Source organism: Littorina saxatilis, linkage group LG2, assembly GCF_037325665.1.
Source record: "Littorina saxatilis isolate snail1 linkage group LG2, US_GU_Lsax_2.0, whole genome shotgun sequence".
Lineage (NCBI taxonomy): Eukaryota > Metazoa > Mollusca > Gastropoda > Littorinimorpha > Littorinidae > Littorina > Littorina saxatilis.
This window is the reverse complement of record NC_090246.1, coordinates 79,262,625-79,276,947: the sequence shown is the minus strand read 5'-3', so window position 1 is coordinate 79,276,947 and position 14,323 is coordinate 79,262,625. Positions and strand designations below refer to the sequence as shown.

The 14,323-nt window shown below is 43.0% G+C and overlaps 1 protein-coding gene across 3 annotated transcripts in view; it reads left to right on the top strand.

The window, feature by feature from the left end:
* Positions 1-3,693: 3,693 nt before the first annotated feature.
* Positions 3,694-14,323, top strand: part of LOC138959813 (uncharacterized) — a 77,969-nt gene continuing 67,339 nt past the window's right edge. For all 3 annotated transcript variants that reach the window (XM_070331436.1, XM_070331435.1, XM_070331434.1), the window contains exon 1: positions 3,694-5,073. In XM_070331436.1, coding sequence (XP_070187537.1) covers positions 3,802-5,073 — 1,272 coding nt within the window. In that variant the 5' untranslated portion in view covers positions 3,694-3,801. The remainder of the gene's footprint in view (positions 5,074-14,323) is intronic.

Genomic DNA, 14,323 nt, shown 5'->3' with positions numbered 1-14,323 from the left:
CTTTTTCATGACCGCGAACTGAGACCATTATTTTTAATAATCACTGAGACGAGGTGTGTAACCTCTTTATTCCCCCTTTCTTCAGTTATTCAAAGAAAACAGGAGTTTTTGTGCGAAAGTTTGATCGAATCCGAATCACTCAACCAGTCAACCTGCGCAGGCGATCGATTAATGCGCGGTTGTATAGTTCCGTGCAAATCATTCTATTCTGTTAACACTTCTTGTCAGTTTCCCTGTTTTAGACTAAAATCAAGTACACAGATAAGCTGTTATTCTGCTGTGGCGGTAAAGGCAGATATTGTGTGTTCTGTTTATGTTTTAGTATCGCTTAAGATAATGTTCTTTCGTCAAATGGGACTAGCAGACGAACTTTTGCACCCGTGTTCCAACGTTAATTACTGTATGAAGTTCAGTTTTCTGGGGAAAATAGTGTATGAAACCGCTTTATGTTGTTTAAATTGATGAGATGTGTGCATTTGGTTGCGTGTGATCTGTTTATAAAATGAAATATTGTTGAAAACTGACCGTCGGATTGCAGTCAGTGTTGTCGAAGAAACTGCGTTAAAAGAAGGGGAACTACTCTTGTCGGCTAGAGTATGAGTTACTTGCCTTGGGAATTTGCTTGTGATGAACGGATTGTGCACGGCAGATCTAGATTCAGAAAACAACCGAACTCATGGATTTTATATGGAGATTCATGTGTTCAGGCCTGTAGTTGTTAATTTAAATGCGGTATGTTTGTATTGTTTGCTCCAGAAATGTATACTTCGTACATTAGAGCGTTTGGAACTTTTCAGTCGCAAAAGTAGTACCGAAACAGAACAGCTTCTCAACCCATTGCACTATCGAGGATTCAGGCTGTTGCTGGCTCGTTATTTGTTTGGTTGCTGGGTCATTATCGAAAAATAACTAGCTCTACAAGTTTACAGAGGTAAAGAACCAGAGGGGGGAATAAAATCATGATATATGCTAATATAATAAAAACAATAAAAAAATTTTAAAAAAAATTATGAAAAACTGTTACAAATTCTATTAATAAAGTCCAAAATATTCTTTAGCAATTTCTTTTTCTTAGTAGCAAATAACTTTTTAAATTTAAGTGCATTAGGTTTTTTCCAATAGTAAGGTGGTAACAACTCAGCTCTTTCTTCTTTGAAAAAATCACAGACAAATAAATAATGGAATTCATCACCTATGTCATGCGATACACATTTGGTGCAAGTTCTTTCTGACCTCGGGATGTTAAGATAACGTTCTTTCTGTATAGGCAAATTGTTGTTTAATGTTCTAAACTTCATCATTGAAACACATTGCTGATATGGCAGGGTTGTGACGTAGTCTTCACATGCAAAAATATCTGAACATTCGATAATTCCAAAACATATTTTTTGTTCCAATTTCTGTAAACCATTTATGGATATACTGGTCATATAAGCTTCTTTTTACTTTCTTTTTAAACCATGAGACAGAGACAGACAGCGTGGCGGTTCATCACAATCACCTTTGCAGGCGAAGTCCTGTCAAACGGGATTGAGTATTTTAGAGCTTAATTCTTAGCCCTATATTATCTGTTGTGGCTTCTCAAATGCCAGAACATACAGACAAAAGCCGCTAGACCACATCACAAACAGAACTCTACAATACACAGGTTTTTGCCCACACACACACACAAACACAAACACACACACACACACACACACACACACACACACACACACACACACACACACACACACACACAGAGAAGCCGTATATATATATGTATATCTATATCTATAAATATATAGAGATAGGTGAGAGTGTATTTTTCGCGTGGCTATAAATTGATTCGACCTTTTCACTTTGACAGTAAGAACAAATTACGGGTGCAAGGGAAGCGTTCCGGACAGCGCAGTGACATTCTAAAAATAGTAACTTAGAAACGGGAATATGGATTGAAGCCATACAAAGGAAGGGAGATAAACGCAAAACACTGGAGAAGATAAGGAAGAGTTACTTGTAATGGTGAAATGAACACAAAAACCAAAATCGGTTCAGCGCTGCGCGCTGAGAGCACGTGTTGAAATATCTCATCGATGATATTGTGTCCGGGGTGTAGCTGAATACGGTGTCCAAATTTGAAAAAGATCCACCGAGAACTTTGGCGTTGTGATGTGGTGTAGCGGCTTTGGTGTGTCGGTATGGGGGCCCGGGTAGCTGAGGTGGAACCAAAATCGGTTCAGCGCTGCGCGCTGAGAGCACGTGTTGAAATATCGACCAGGTTGTGTCCTGTCCCGGGTGTACCTGAATATGCCCACCAAATTTGAAGCAGATCCATCGAGAACTTTGGCCGTGCATCGCGAACACTCACACACACACACACACACACACACACACACACACACACACACACACACACACAGACAGACAGACAGACAGACAGACAGACAGACACAAGTCGTATATATATAGATAGAAACGGCCGTTACGAAGCCATCACGTGTGACACAAAACACTCTCTGAGACATCAAATTCGTCCTAAGTGTGTCCTCGGTTGAATGAATGCATTTTCTGCATCTTCAAGCTGCACTTGTTGACTTGATCGTAAAAAAAATAGTGATTATAAAGAAATTCATTTGGTTACAGAGGTCGGAAAAATCTAAGTGAGCGTGACAACATTCGATGCGTACGTAAGGCTGTTTTCAACTTCATTTTTGGGGGGTCTCAAACACAAAGAAAATAACAACAATTGCACAGGAATGAACCTTTATCGTTTCACAAAGTGACTTTCCAACAAATCATGCATAATGAATTTATCGTGTCAATGGACCGTATCTTCCAATATATGTACCGAGCCTGTTCCCATTTTTCTTACGCCATTTTTGTTGATGTACTGACATTATTACACTATATTAAATATCAAAATATAAATATGTTCATTCATTTTGCTGTGGGTGCTTCTTCAAACATATCTTTATCCACATAAACAGGGGGAAAAGTTTGACCATATTTGCTAGAACTGTAAAACTTTTGTTTTAAGTGACCGACCTAAGAATTCACCAGCTTTGGAGAATGACTCATTTACATGGTCTTCAGCCCCTCCCCGCAGATCTGTGCGACGAAGGCTCTTCTCCCTTGTATGTCCGACAGCACAGATGCATTGCTTTTACATCTCACGTGATTTTATTGGGTTTAAACTTCCGTGATAAGCCAAACAGAACTTCAACCACCAGAAATACGGGAAAAACAAGTCAATCAGCAGTTTTGCCTCCTAGCTGTCACCCTGTGTTATTAATTAACCGTTTCCTGTGAACAAATACTGCAAAAATATCAAACCACACAAAGGAAATAGATATATTTAAGTCAGCCCCTAATAAGTCCCCCCCCCCCCCCCCCCCCTGTTTGCTTCGTATTTAAAAAGGCGAAAATCACTGCCATGTCTCGTTGCGGATGTTTTTTTCCAGAACCACATGGCAAGTGTATCGCTTCATGTTGCCAATAGTGATCCGCTTTGCTGTCAAGAAAAGAGTCCGCAAAAACGTAGTTCTAATTATTCTAGATCGTAGGTTGCTTAAATTAATCGTTAAAACTCTTGATTTTCATCTGAATGGTCTTATATCTTAACTTTAATGTTTACAGTGTCTTTAATTCACACGCGAACAAGAAAATAAGCGTAAGAATATGCCACAGGCGCGAATGAGGTGAAAGGTCAAGTTTACCGTGGAGCGGAACTCGACAGCTCGGCAGACAGGGAGGCGAAAGTTTTAGAGGACTGCGAGTCCTGTTCGTTTTCCTTTCTCTCCCTTCACAAACTACACAAACATGCCGCATGCTGTGTCTTTAACCCAGCTGGTGGACCTGGCCCTGGGAACACCAGAAGTTGGGGCAGTGAACTTCAACATTTTACACACTCTGCTCCACGCCATGATCACAAAACTTGGAATCGAAGAAGTAAAAGCTGAAGTGAACGAACACGACCGCGAGTTTCTGTCCTCCGTCATCCTCAAGCCACACACGCGAGAGAGATTTTTTCAGGGCACCCTGGAAGGTAAAGGATCACAATTAGTTATCAAAGACCGATCGGTAACATCCCTGACCAAAGTGGCGGTGGACACGTCGGCTGTCGGGGACCCCAGCGGTCCCAGTGCCAATATCCAAGTGGAGTCGGCAGGAGGCAGGGACAAAGACAGCGCTAAACCCAGTGCCAATATCCAAGTGGAGTCGGCAGGAGGCAGGGACAAAGACAGCGCTAAACCCAGTGCCAATATCCAAGTGGCGTCGGCAGGAGGCAGGGACAAAGACAGCGCTAAACCCAGTGCCAATATCCAAGTGGCGTCGGCAGGAGGCAGGGACAAAGACAGCGCTAAACCCAGTGCCAATATCCAAGTGGCGTCGGCAGGAGGCAGGGACAAAGACAGCGCTAAACCCAGTGCTAATATCCAAGTGGAGTCGGCAGGAGGCAGGGACAAAGACAGCGCTAAACCCAGTGCCAATATCCAAGTGGAGTCGGCAGGAGGCAGGGACAAAGACAGCGCTAAACCCAGTGCCAATATCCAAGTGGAGTCGGCAGGAGGCAGGGACAAAGACAGCGCTAAACCCAGTGCCAATATCCAAGTGGCGTCGGCAGGAGGCAGGGACAAAGACAGCGCTAAACCCAGTGCCAATATCCAAGTGGCGTCGGCAGGAGGCAGGGACAAAGACAGCGCTAAACCCAGTGCCAATATCCAAGTGGCGTCGGCAGGAGGCAGGGACAAAGACAGCGCTAAACCCAGTGCCAATATCCAAGAGGCGTCGGCAGGAGGCAGGCACAAAAACAGCGCTAAAGTGGACGATTCTTTCATGGATGATGTCTGTGAAATGACTTCCTACATCCCCGCCAAGCCGACCACCTACCACCTTTTGGAGCAACGGGTGGATGAGTTGACCAAAGCGCTGGCCGACCTCAACGCTCTGCCCACTACTTGCGAGTTGATGGAAGAGATCAGCAAGACCAAATCAGCACCCCCGGAGAAACACGTGGCCCGCGTGGCTGATATGTGGCAGAACATGCAGCTCAAGAAACGGGTGGATGCTAATGAGGAAGGAGTGGGAAAGGTCAGTCAAACTTCACTACTTCATAATTATAATGTGTGTACAGTTGTCAGTACCAGTGATGTCACATTGCTGGCTTGGGACACTTTCCTCAGTGTTCATCAGTGTCATCTTTATATCATTTTGATAATCCCTTAAAATTTAGGGTTTCATACATGTGTATAGGTAAGTCATTGATCATTGATGTGTGAAAACAGGAATGATTAGCGATCCGGCCAGGGGTTAGTTCACTGACCCGCTGAATGTCGGACACCCACCAATATTTGGATGGACTGACTTGCCATCGTCTTTTATCATTCCTATGTAAGTGTGTGTGTGCAGATTCCGGCATATCTAGGCTTTGGCACAGGTATAAATGCTGTGCTTATGTTGCTTATGTATCCAAACAATAGCTTCGTCATGATCATGCTGGTCATGATGAATGTTTTCAGAGACCAAATTAGTCAAAATCATCACCCCCATCATATGTCCTCTACATAAAAAGCTGCAACTGCATGAAGAAATGGTTGGTGCCATGTTTCTTGGAACCAACATCATAATGCAGGGTTTTATTTACTAGTGCGCCCTGCGCCATTGGCGCATTAAATCTGAAAATGTCCAATCACAATTCCGTTCAGTGCGTCAAAGCGCGCATTGAGATTACGTACCACTGCGCCACCAAATGTACACTTTACATCGAATTACACACACACACACACAGATAACACGATATTGCGGCTAATATATAATTCTCAGATGGCACCCTATTGCACCATTTAGCATCTTTGGTTAAAACGCGGGCATCCCTCTTTGGCGATTCTTGCCATTAATTCAACTATGTCCCATGGGAATTTGGTTGGGGGGGGGGGGGGGGGGGGGGGGGCACATGTCCCATTGCCCTTTTCTCCCAGGCTAAACCCTATAATGGATAATTGTCATTCTTGTCAGATCTTTGACATTGTCAGTGATAGATGGTGGCAGTTCTGTGCCACCGTCTCAGCATTGAGAATAGTGGATCAAACATTGTTTGACAACTTACTGTGTCACAGCGAGGAAACAATGATTTGTACATCTGCACATAGTTCCATACCAGCCCTGCCAGGGGGCTCCCCTGAACACATGACCTTCCTCCTGTTTAAATGTAGGTAAATTAAGAGAGGTTATGAAAAGAGAATGTGAAAAAGTAAGGTCTTTAAAAGGAGGAAGTCTAAAATTGGGAGGTCTCAGGTCTAACAAGGGGAGGCGGGATGGGCATCCTCTGGTACAGTAAAACCTGCATCTAGCGGACCCTTATTTCGGCGGACACCTTAGCATAACGGACAATTCAAGTGAGGACGGATGTATTTTACACTCAAAAACACCTTAAAAGAGCGAACACCTCAAAGGCGCGGACGCGGACACCCTTTTTTGGTCCCGATTGGGTTCGTTACTTGTTGTATGTTACATGAGTCTTTCTGCCCTGTTCTACTGTTGCCATATATACTTCTTCATCAGTGAATCAGTGATGCTTTTTCCCATTCAGATTGCCACAGGGCACCCTACATGTTGCCAGGAAATGTTGTTACTATTTTAGTAACAAAGAAAAATTATTAGAAAAATTCTGTTACATGTATCATGGTTGTTGTTTCCGGGTGTTCAATCAATAGCATCACAACAAAGCACAGGCTACTAGATGTGGGCAAAGTTCATTATGAAACTGAAGTTATCAACAACCATTACTTGCTGTTGGTGTGCAGTTATACATGCGCTCTTCCGGTTTTCCCTAAAAGCCGATGTTACTACAGTATATAACAAGTCGCGTAAGGCGAAAATACAACATTTAGTCAAGTAGCTGTCGAACTCACAGAATGAAACTGAACGCAATGCAACGCAGCAAGACCGTATACTCGTAGCATCGTCAGTCCACCGCTCACGGCAAAGGCAGTGAAATTGACAAGAAGAGCGGGGTAGTAGTTGCGCTGAGAAGGATAGCACGCTTTTCTGTACCTCTCTTCGTTTTACCTTTCTGAGCGTGTTTTTAATCCAAACATAGCATATCTATATACGACTTGTATCTGTGTGTGTATCTGTGTGTGTGTCTGTGTATCTGTGTCTTCGCGATGCACGGCCAAAGTTCTCGATGGATCTGCTTCAAATTTGGTGGGCTTATTCAGAGAGACCCCGGACACAACCTCATCGATGAGATATTTCAACACGTGCTCTCAGCGCGCAGCGCTGAACCGATTTTGATTCCACCTCAGCTACCCGGGCCCCCATACCGACACACCAAAGCCGCTACACCACATCACAACGCCAAAGTTCTCGGTGGATCTTTTTCAAATTTGGACACCGTATTCAGCTACACCCCGGACACAATATCATCGATGAGATATTTCAACACGTGCTCTCAGCGCGCAGCGCTGAACTGATTTTGGTTTTTGTGTTCATTTCACCATTATAAGTAACTCTTCCTTATCTTCTCCAGTGTTTGGCGTTTATCTCCCTTCCTTCGTGTGGCTTTCCCGTTTGTAAGTTACTATTACTATTTTTAGAATGTCACTGCGCTGTCCACTGCGCTGTCCACAACGCTTCCCTTGCACCCGTAAGTTGTTCTTACTGTCAAAGTGAAAAGGTCGAATCAATTTATAGCCACGCGAAAAATACACTCTCACCTATCTCTATATATTTATAGATACAGATATGCATATATATATATACGGCTTCTCTGTGTGTTTGTGTGTGTGTGTGTGGGCAAAAACCTGTGTATTGTAGAGTTCTGTTTGTGATGTGGTCTAGCGGCTTTTGTCTGTCTGTATGTTCTGGCATTTGAGAAGCCACAGCAGATAATATAGGGCTAAGAAATAAGCTCTAAAATTCTCAATCCCGTTTGACAGGACTTCGCCTTCAAAGGTGATTGTGGTGAACCGCCACGCTGTCTGTCTCTGTCTCGCGCCGTTCACCCCAAATTCCCGTTTCTGAGTTACTATTTTTAGAATGTCACTGCGCTGTCCAGAACGCTTCCCTTGCACCCGTAAGTTGTTCTTACTGTCAAAGTGAAAAGGTCGAATCAATTTATAGCCACGCGAAAAATACACTCTCACCTATCTCTATATATTTATAGATATAGATATATACGGCTACTCTGTGTGTGTGTGTTTGTGTGTGTGTGTGTGGGCAAAAACCTGTGGATTGTAGAGTTCTGTTTGTGATGGGGTCTAGCGGCTTTTGTCTGTCTGTATGTTCTGGCATTTGAGAAGCCACAACAGATAATATAGGGCTAAGAAATAAGCTCTAAAATTCTCAATCCCGTTGGACAGGACTTCGCCTGCAAAGGTGATTGTGATGAACCGCCACGCTGTCTGTCTCTGTCTCGCGATTCACCCCGGCGAAGCCGGGTATTCCTCTAGTAGATCTATATGTTTTTGGAATCAGGAACCGACAAGTAATAAGATGAAAGTGTTTTTAAATTGATTTGGACAATTTAATTTTGATAATAATTTCTATATTTTTAATTTTCAGAGCTTGTTTTTAATCCAAATATAACATATTTATATGTTTTTGGAATCAGCAAATGATGGAGAATAAGATGAACGTAAATTTGGATCGTTTTATAAAACATTGGTTTTTTTTACAATTTTCAGATTTTTAATGACCAAAGTCATTAATTCATATGGCGACAACTTCTTCTTGAGGAGCCAAATTCACTATTATAAACAAAGTGGTCTGTTACTCTTATCGGGGCCTGGAATCTTTTCGCGGCATGCGTCTTGGACAACCCGATAGCGGCAAGCCTCCACCCCCCCCCCCCCCCCCCCCCACCGACCGTCGGCGCGCTGCGTTTATGTTACACTAGGCCTTGGCAGAAACAAGATGGGTTAAAATCTAACAGGCCCCTGATCTTAAGACTTTTTTTTAATTGAAATAAAATCGAATTCATTAATATTATGTTGTCTGTGCGCTCGTCTTTACTCATACACTCACAGGTTTCGTACCAGTGTAACATCCCCCCCCCCCCCCCAGCTTAAAACTCTTTGTTTGGCGACTTACTACTGCAGAACTTAAAACTGTTAACCCTCTAGAACCTGCTCATGCTAGCAGCGTTTCTAAACTTGTTTTTTGTGATGTTTGGTAATTCATTATCTCCAGGCAAATATATGCACTTTTATACAGCCGCGAAGTGTGTTACGAAGTGGTGTGTGTTGCGTGTGCCTATGCACACCAGCTTGGCTGAGGAGGGTGGAAAGCCATGCATGAAGTTGGCGGCAACGAGTGAATTTGTTTGCCTCAAAGCGAATGTCCGATACCGGTCGTTGTCGTAAAGAAATAGTCTCAGTAAATTTGCAAAAAATACACTATCCTTGTTTTCTAAGCCATTTTTCTCAAAGGTTTGGTAAACCGAGGCTTTTTTGTTTTCAAACGCTAATGATTCCGTCAGAAACATCGAACACACTTTAAATGTTGCAACAACAACATCATAATCCAAACGCAGGTAAAATACTCTCTAACTATACTGAATTTGTGTTTGTAGTGCTGTAGTACAAGTTCCTTCGGTTTTACACTACATTTTTAGCTTGAAGGGATTGTAGTATGTTATATTTTGCAATATGAATAATTGTACATATCAATATAATGAAATAACAAGCAAATCGAGTCCAAACTTTTAGGTTTCCAACCTGGCAACTGAATAACAAGATGGCGTACATTTTGTCGTCTGCTTCCCCCTAACCCTTCATAAATGTAGAAAAAGTCCCCGAGTTTCCCCCTTCTTCTTGCCTTGGCTGCAATGTTTACGCGGCTGGGATTTATCACCGCGCGGCTCGCTGACAAGATAAAATAAACAAGCTCCCCCACTGGAATTGGGAACTAGTGGCCATATGAATTTTTAAGCCACCAAGCTGAAATGCAATACCGAAGTCCGGGCTTCGTCGAAGATTACTTGACCAAAATTTCAACCAATTCGGTTGAAAAATAAGGGCGTGACAGTGCTGCCTCAACTTTCACGAAAAGCCGGATATGACGTCATCAAAGACATTTATCAAAAAAATGAAAAAAAAAGTTCGGGGATTTCATACCCAGGAACTCTCATGTAAAATTTCATAAAGATCGGTCCAGTAGTTTAGTCTGAATCGCTCTACACACACACACAGACAGACACACATACACCATATGACCCTCGTCTCGATTCCCCCCTCTACGTTAATACATTTAGTCAAAACTTGACTAAATGTAAAAACAAGTTGCGAAAGGCGAATTTACTACATTTAGTCAATCTGTCGAACTCACAGAAAGAAACTGAAAGCACTGCATGTTTTCAACAAGACAATTTAGTATCGTCAGTCCCCCGCAGTGAAATTGACAAGCCAGTATAGCATAGTAGCGTTTGCGTTTAGCTGGATAGCGAGCTTTTCTGTATCTCTATTCTTTTTCACTCCCTGAGCTTGTTTTGAGTCCAAACGCAACATATCTATGTTTTTGGAATCAGGTACTGACAAGGTATTAGATGTGCTTGTTTTCAATTCAATTTCTGAAATTTTAATGTTTTTGGAATCGGGAAATGATGGAGAATAAGAGGAAAAAATTTTTGGATCGATATCTAAACATTTAATTTTAATTATAATTTTCAGATTTTTAATGACCAAACGTATTAATTAACTAGATGAATACCCGCTTCGCCGGGTAGCCGGCTTCGCCGGGAAGAAGTACTTAGAGCTGTACGCCGGCTTTGCCGGGTCCGAACAATGGACCCGCCAAGCTTAGGTCCCTCCCAGATTCGTGGAATGGGAACAGCACGAAAATGATTCAGTGGCCATAATGCCATTCCTGGCCATATCGAGTCCCATCCTTGTCGACGAATGTAACCGTGTTAATCACCTTTGGAGGCGAACTCCACTCAAACAGGATTGAGCAATTTAGAGCTTATCTGTAAGCCCTTTTGAACTGTTATGGCTTTTCAAAGGAAGGCCAGTACATACAAATACACAAAAGCCGCCAGACCACATCACAAACAGAACTGAACAATCCCCAGGTGTTGCTCACATAGAGACACACACACACACACACACACACACACACACACAAACACAGAGAAGCCGTATCTATAGAGAGATAGATGACAGTGTATTTTTCGCGTGGCTATAAATTGATTCGACCTTTGCACTTTTACAGTGAGGATAATTTACGGGTCCAATTTACGTTCTGGACACTGCGGTGACCTTCTAAAAATAGTAACAGAACGCCGGGAATACCCGAAGATGCCCCCTCATACTATAGTGCACCATACGAAGGAAGGGAGGTAAACGCTGAAAACATGGAGAAGATAAGGAAGAGTTACTGGGTAGCGTGCATGGGAATGGGGAAATTCTCGTAGCGTGCACCGTGCACAGAGGTCCGGCGTGCACCGTGCATGGAGCTTTTTCGTAACGTGCACCGTGGATCACCGTGCATGGCACTTTTGGCCTCAACGTGCACTTGCACAGACCCCCCCATGGTGACCCTCTAATACACCACAACGAACCGGGGGGGGGGGGGGGGGGGGGGGGGGAGATATAGAAGGAGGCCACAGGTATCTATCCTTGGCACAAAGGGTCAAAAATCCAAAAAATAAGGCCTTATTTTTGAAAATATGCCCATATTTTTGAAAATATGCCCATATTTTTGAAAATAAGCCCTTATTTCTAAAATAAGGCCTTATTTTCTAAAATAAGCCCTTAAATATTTACAGCCATAAGAAAATAAGGGCATAATGAAATAAGGCCTTATTTCTGTTAAGGCCTTACTGAAATAAGGCCTTATTTCTGTTATGACCTTAAAAAAATAAGGGCATAAAAAATAAGCCCTTAAAAAAAATATGCCCTTTTTTTCTGTGCATCCGGACATTCGAAAGCGATCACTGATATAAATGAAACAGTCATTTCATGTAAACAATGTTTACCTTGAGCGCGCATACACCTCATCGGAAACCCCAATTCTCTGGCAATTTTCAAATTCAGCCCAAATTCTTCTGAAAAGTTCATCACGATCACTGAACCCATTCGCCATGTATGTTATGAGATCTCTGCGCATGTGCGGCGCAGCCGACTTCTATTCAGCTTCATGATTGGTCAAAAAAATAAGGCCTTATTTTTTTAAGCCCTTATTTTTTATGCCCTTATTTTTTATGCCCTTATTTTTATTAAGGCCTTACAGAAATAAGGCCTTATTTCTAGAAAGGCCTTATTTTTAAATAAGGGCTTATTTTTTTATGCCCATATTTTGTTCAGGGCTTAAAGATTTAAGGCCTTGATCATGGAAAATAAGGCCTTATTTTAGAAATAAGGGCTTATTTTCAAAAATATGGACATATTTTCAAAAATATGGGCATATTTTCAAAAATAAGGCCTTATTGGCTCACGTAAGTGTAGCCCATGCGATCGTAACTTTGTCTGTCTGTGCGTGCGTGCGTATGTGCGTATGTGCGTGCGTGCGTGCGTGCGTGCGTGTGTATGTCTGTGGTAGAAACTCTAACATTTGAAGACGTCACATTACATTGACGTCACATTATGACGTAAGAGGGTTAGACGTCACGCGAAGGAAGTACTGAAAGTCTCGGTCATTATTATTTTGAGCGGGCCGAGACTAGTTGGCAGTCGTGTCCCTGTAAGTAGGCTACATGCAGACAGACAGATCTAGATCTAGTGTCTCGCTTTCTTGCACAGTTTCACCTATGCTCTTTCTGTGTGTGTGTGTGTGTGTGTGTGTGTGTGTGTGTGTGTGTGTGTGTGTGTGTGTGTGTATGTGTGTGTGTGAATGTGTGACGGAGTGATTGAGTTTGTGTTACTGTTTGTCGATTTCTTACGTGAGCCTTGATGGCTTCGCCTCTTGTTTTTATTAAGGGCTTATTTTTTGGATTTTTGACCCTTTGTGCCAAGGATAGGTATCATTAGCACAACAAATTGAAGGATGGTTGGGTGGCGGGGAGGGCACATTTTTCAGTACTTATCCATGAACATTCTCCACCATAATGCACCACAACAAAGTGGTTGGCCTGGCCTGACGGGTCAGTACTGTTGACTCTCACCAAGGGTAACGGCGTTATGAGGGCCATTGTCATAACCGTTATCAACGCTCATACTGCACACACAATATACCCGCTGTACAGTATACCGTCTACTCCCACCGATAACCGCTCAACGATTGGAAAATATGGACTGCTTATACTTTTACTGTCATTGTTGTACTGCACTACGCGGTATGTGGCGGGGGCACTAACACACCCACGCAGATTGATGAGAGAGAGAGAGGGGGGGGGGGGGGGGGGGGGGGCTTGTTTCCTCAGACCAGAGTTGTTTTCATGAACAGCATTCATCACACGGATGCGAAAACTGTTTGCTTCAGTATTGAGCGAAAGCCTTTTGAAAAATAAACATAAAACAAGAAAGAGAGTTGTTTAAATCATTAGAATAGTGTTGTGGATTTTGAAAAACGGACATGAAGAGTTGTTATGTGAATGTCCATATTGACACATAGAGAACGCATTGAAACAGTGGAATCGCTGCTGTGGATGTCTGATACAGATTTGACCATAAAGAGTATAATTATATACCGTTGTGGAATACTGACATGAAGAGAGAAATGTAAGAATGGTTGGTGTGAAAGTTGTCAAAATGATAAGAGTATGGACATTTGATGCTGACATGGATTAGTAAAGCGTCAAGAATGGTTGGCTGGGTGTTTCACAGACACAGTGTACTGACGTGAAGAAAGTAGATTGTCAGAATAGTTTCTGCGGTTGGATGTGAGAGTGGAAGGTGTGGATTTCACTCCGAGTGTATCGGAGTAGAGGCAGGGAACGTGACGTATCGGCGTGACGAAACGGTTCACCCACTGACCCGCGTCACGTCATTAGGGACCAGGGTTGATACGTGACGAACACAGTGACACGCTGATTGCTGTTCGCCCCCCCCCCCCCCATTCCACACTCACCTGTCTCTCTCTTTCTCCCCCCCCCCCCCCCCCCACCCCCCCCATTTCGTTCCACCCGTTCTTGTGCCTGTCGTTCCCACGCCTTCCTGCTGGTGTAAAGGAGAGAAACGCCCACTGCGTCTACTCATCAAATCCACTGTTTGCTGTTCTGAGACGCTAGTCCTTGGAATTGAGCTTCATGTACTAATTAAAGCCGAACAAATTGATTTTGATGAAGGTAATGATTGGGTGGGTCACGCTTTTTCTTAGGTGAAGAGAAGGTTTGCAGAGGTTTTCAAATGTATCATTTTTTTGGTGACAATGCTGTTTAGCCCGTAAAATGAAAGTAATCACA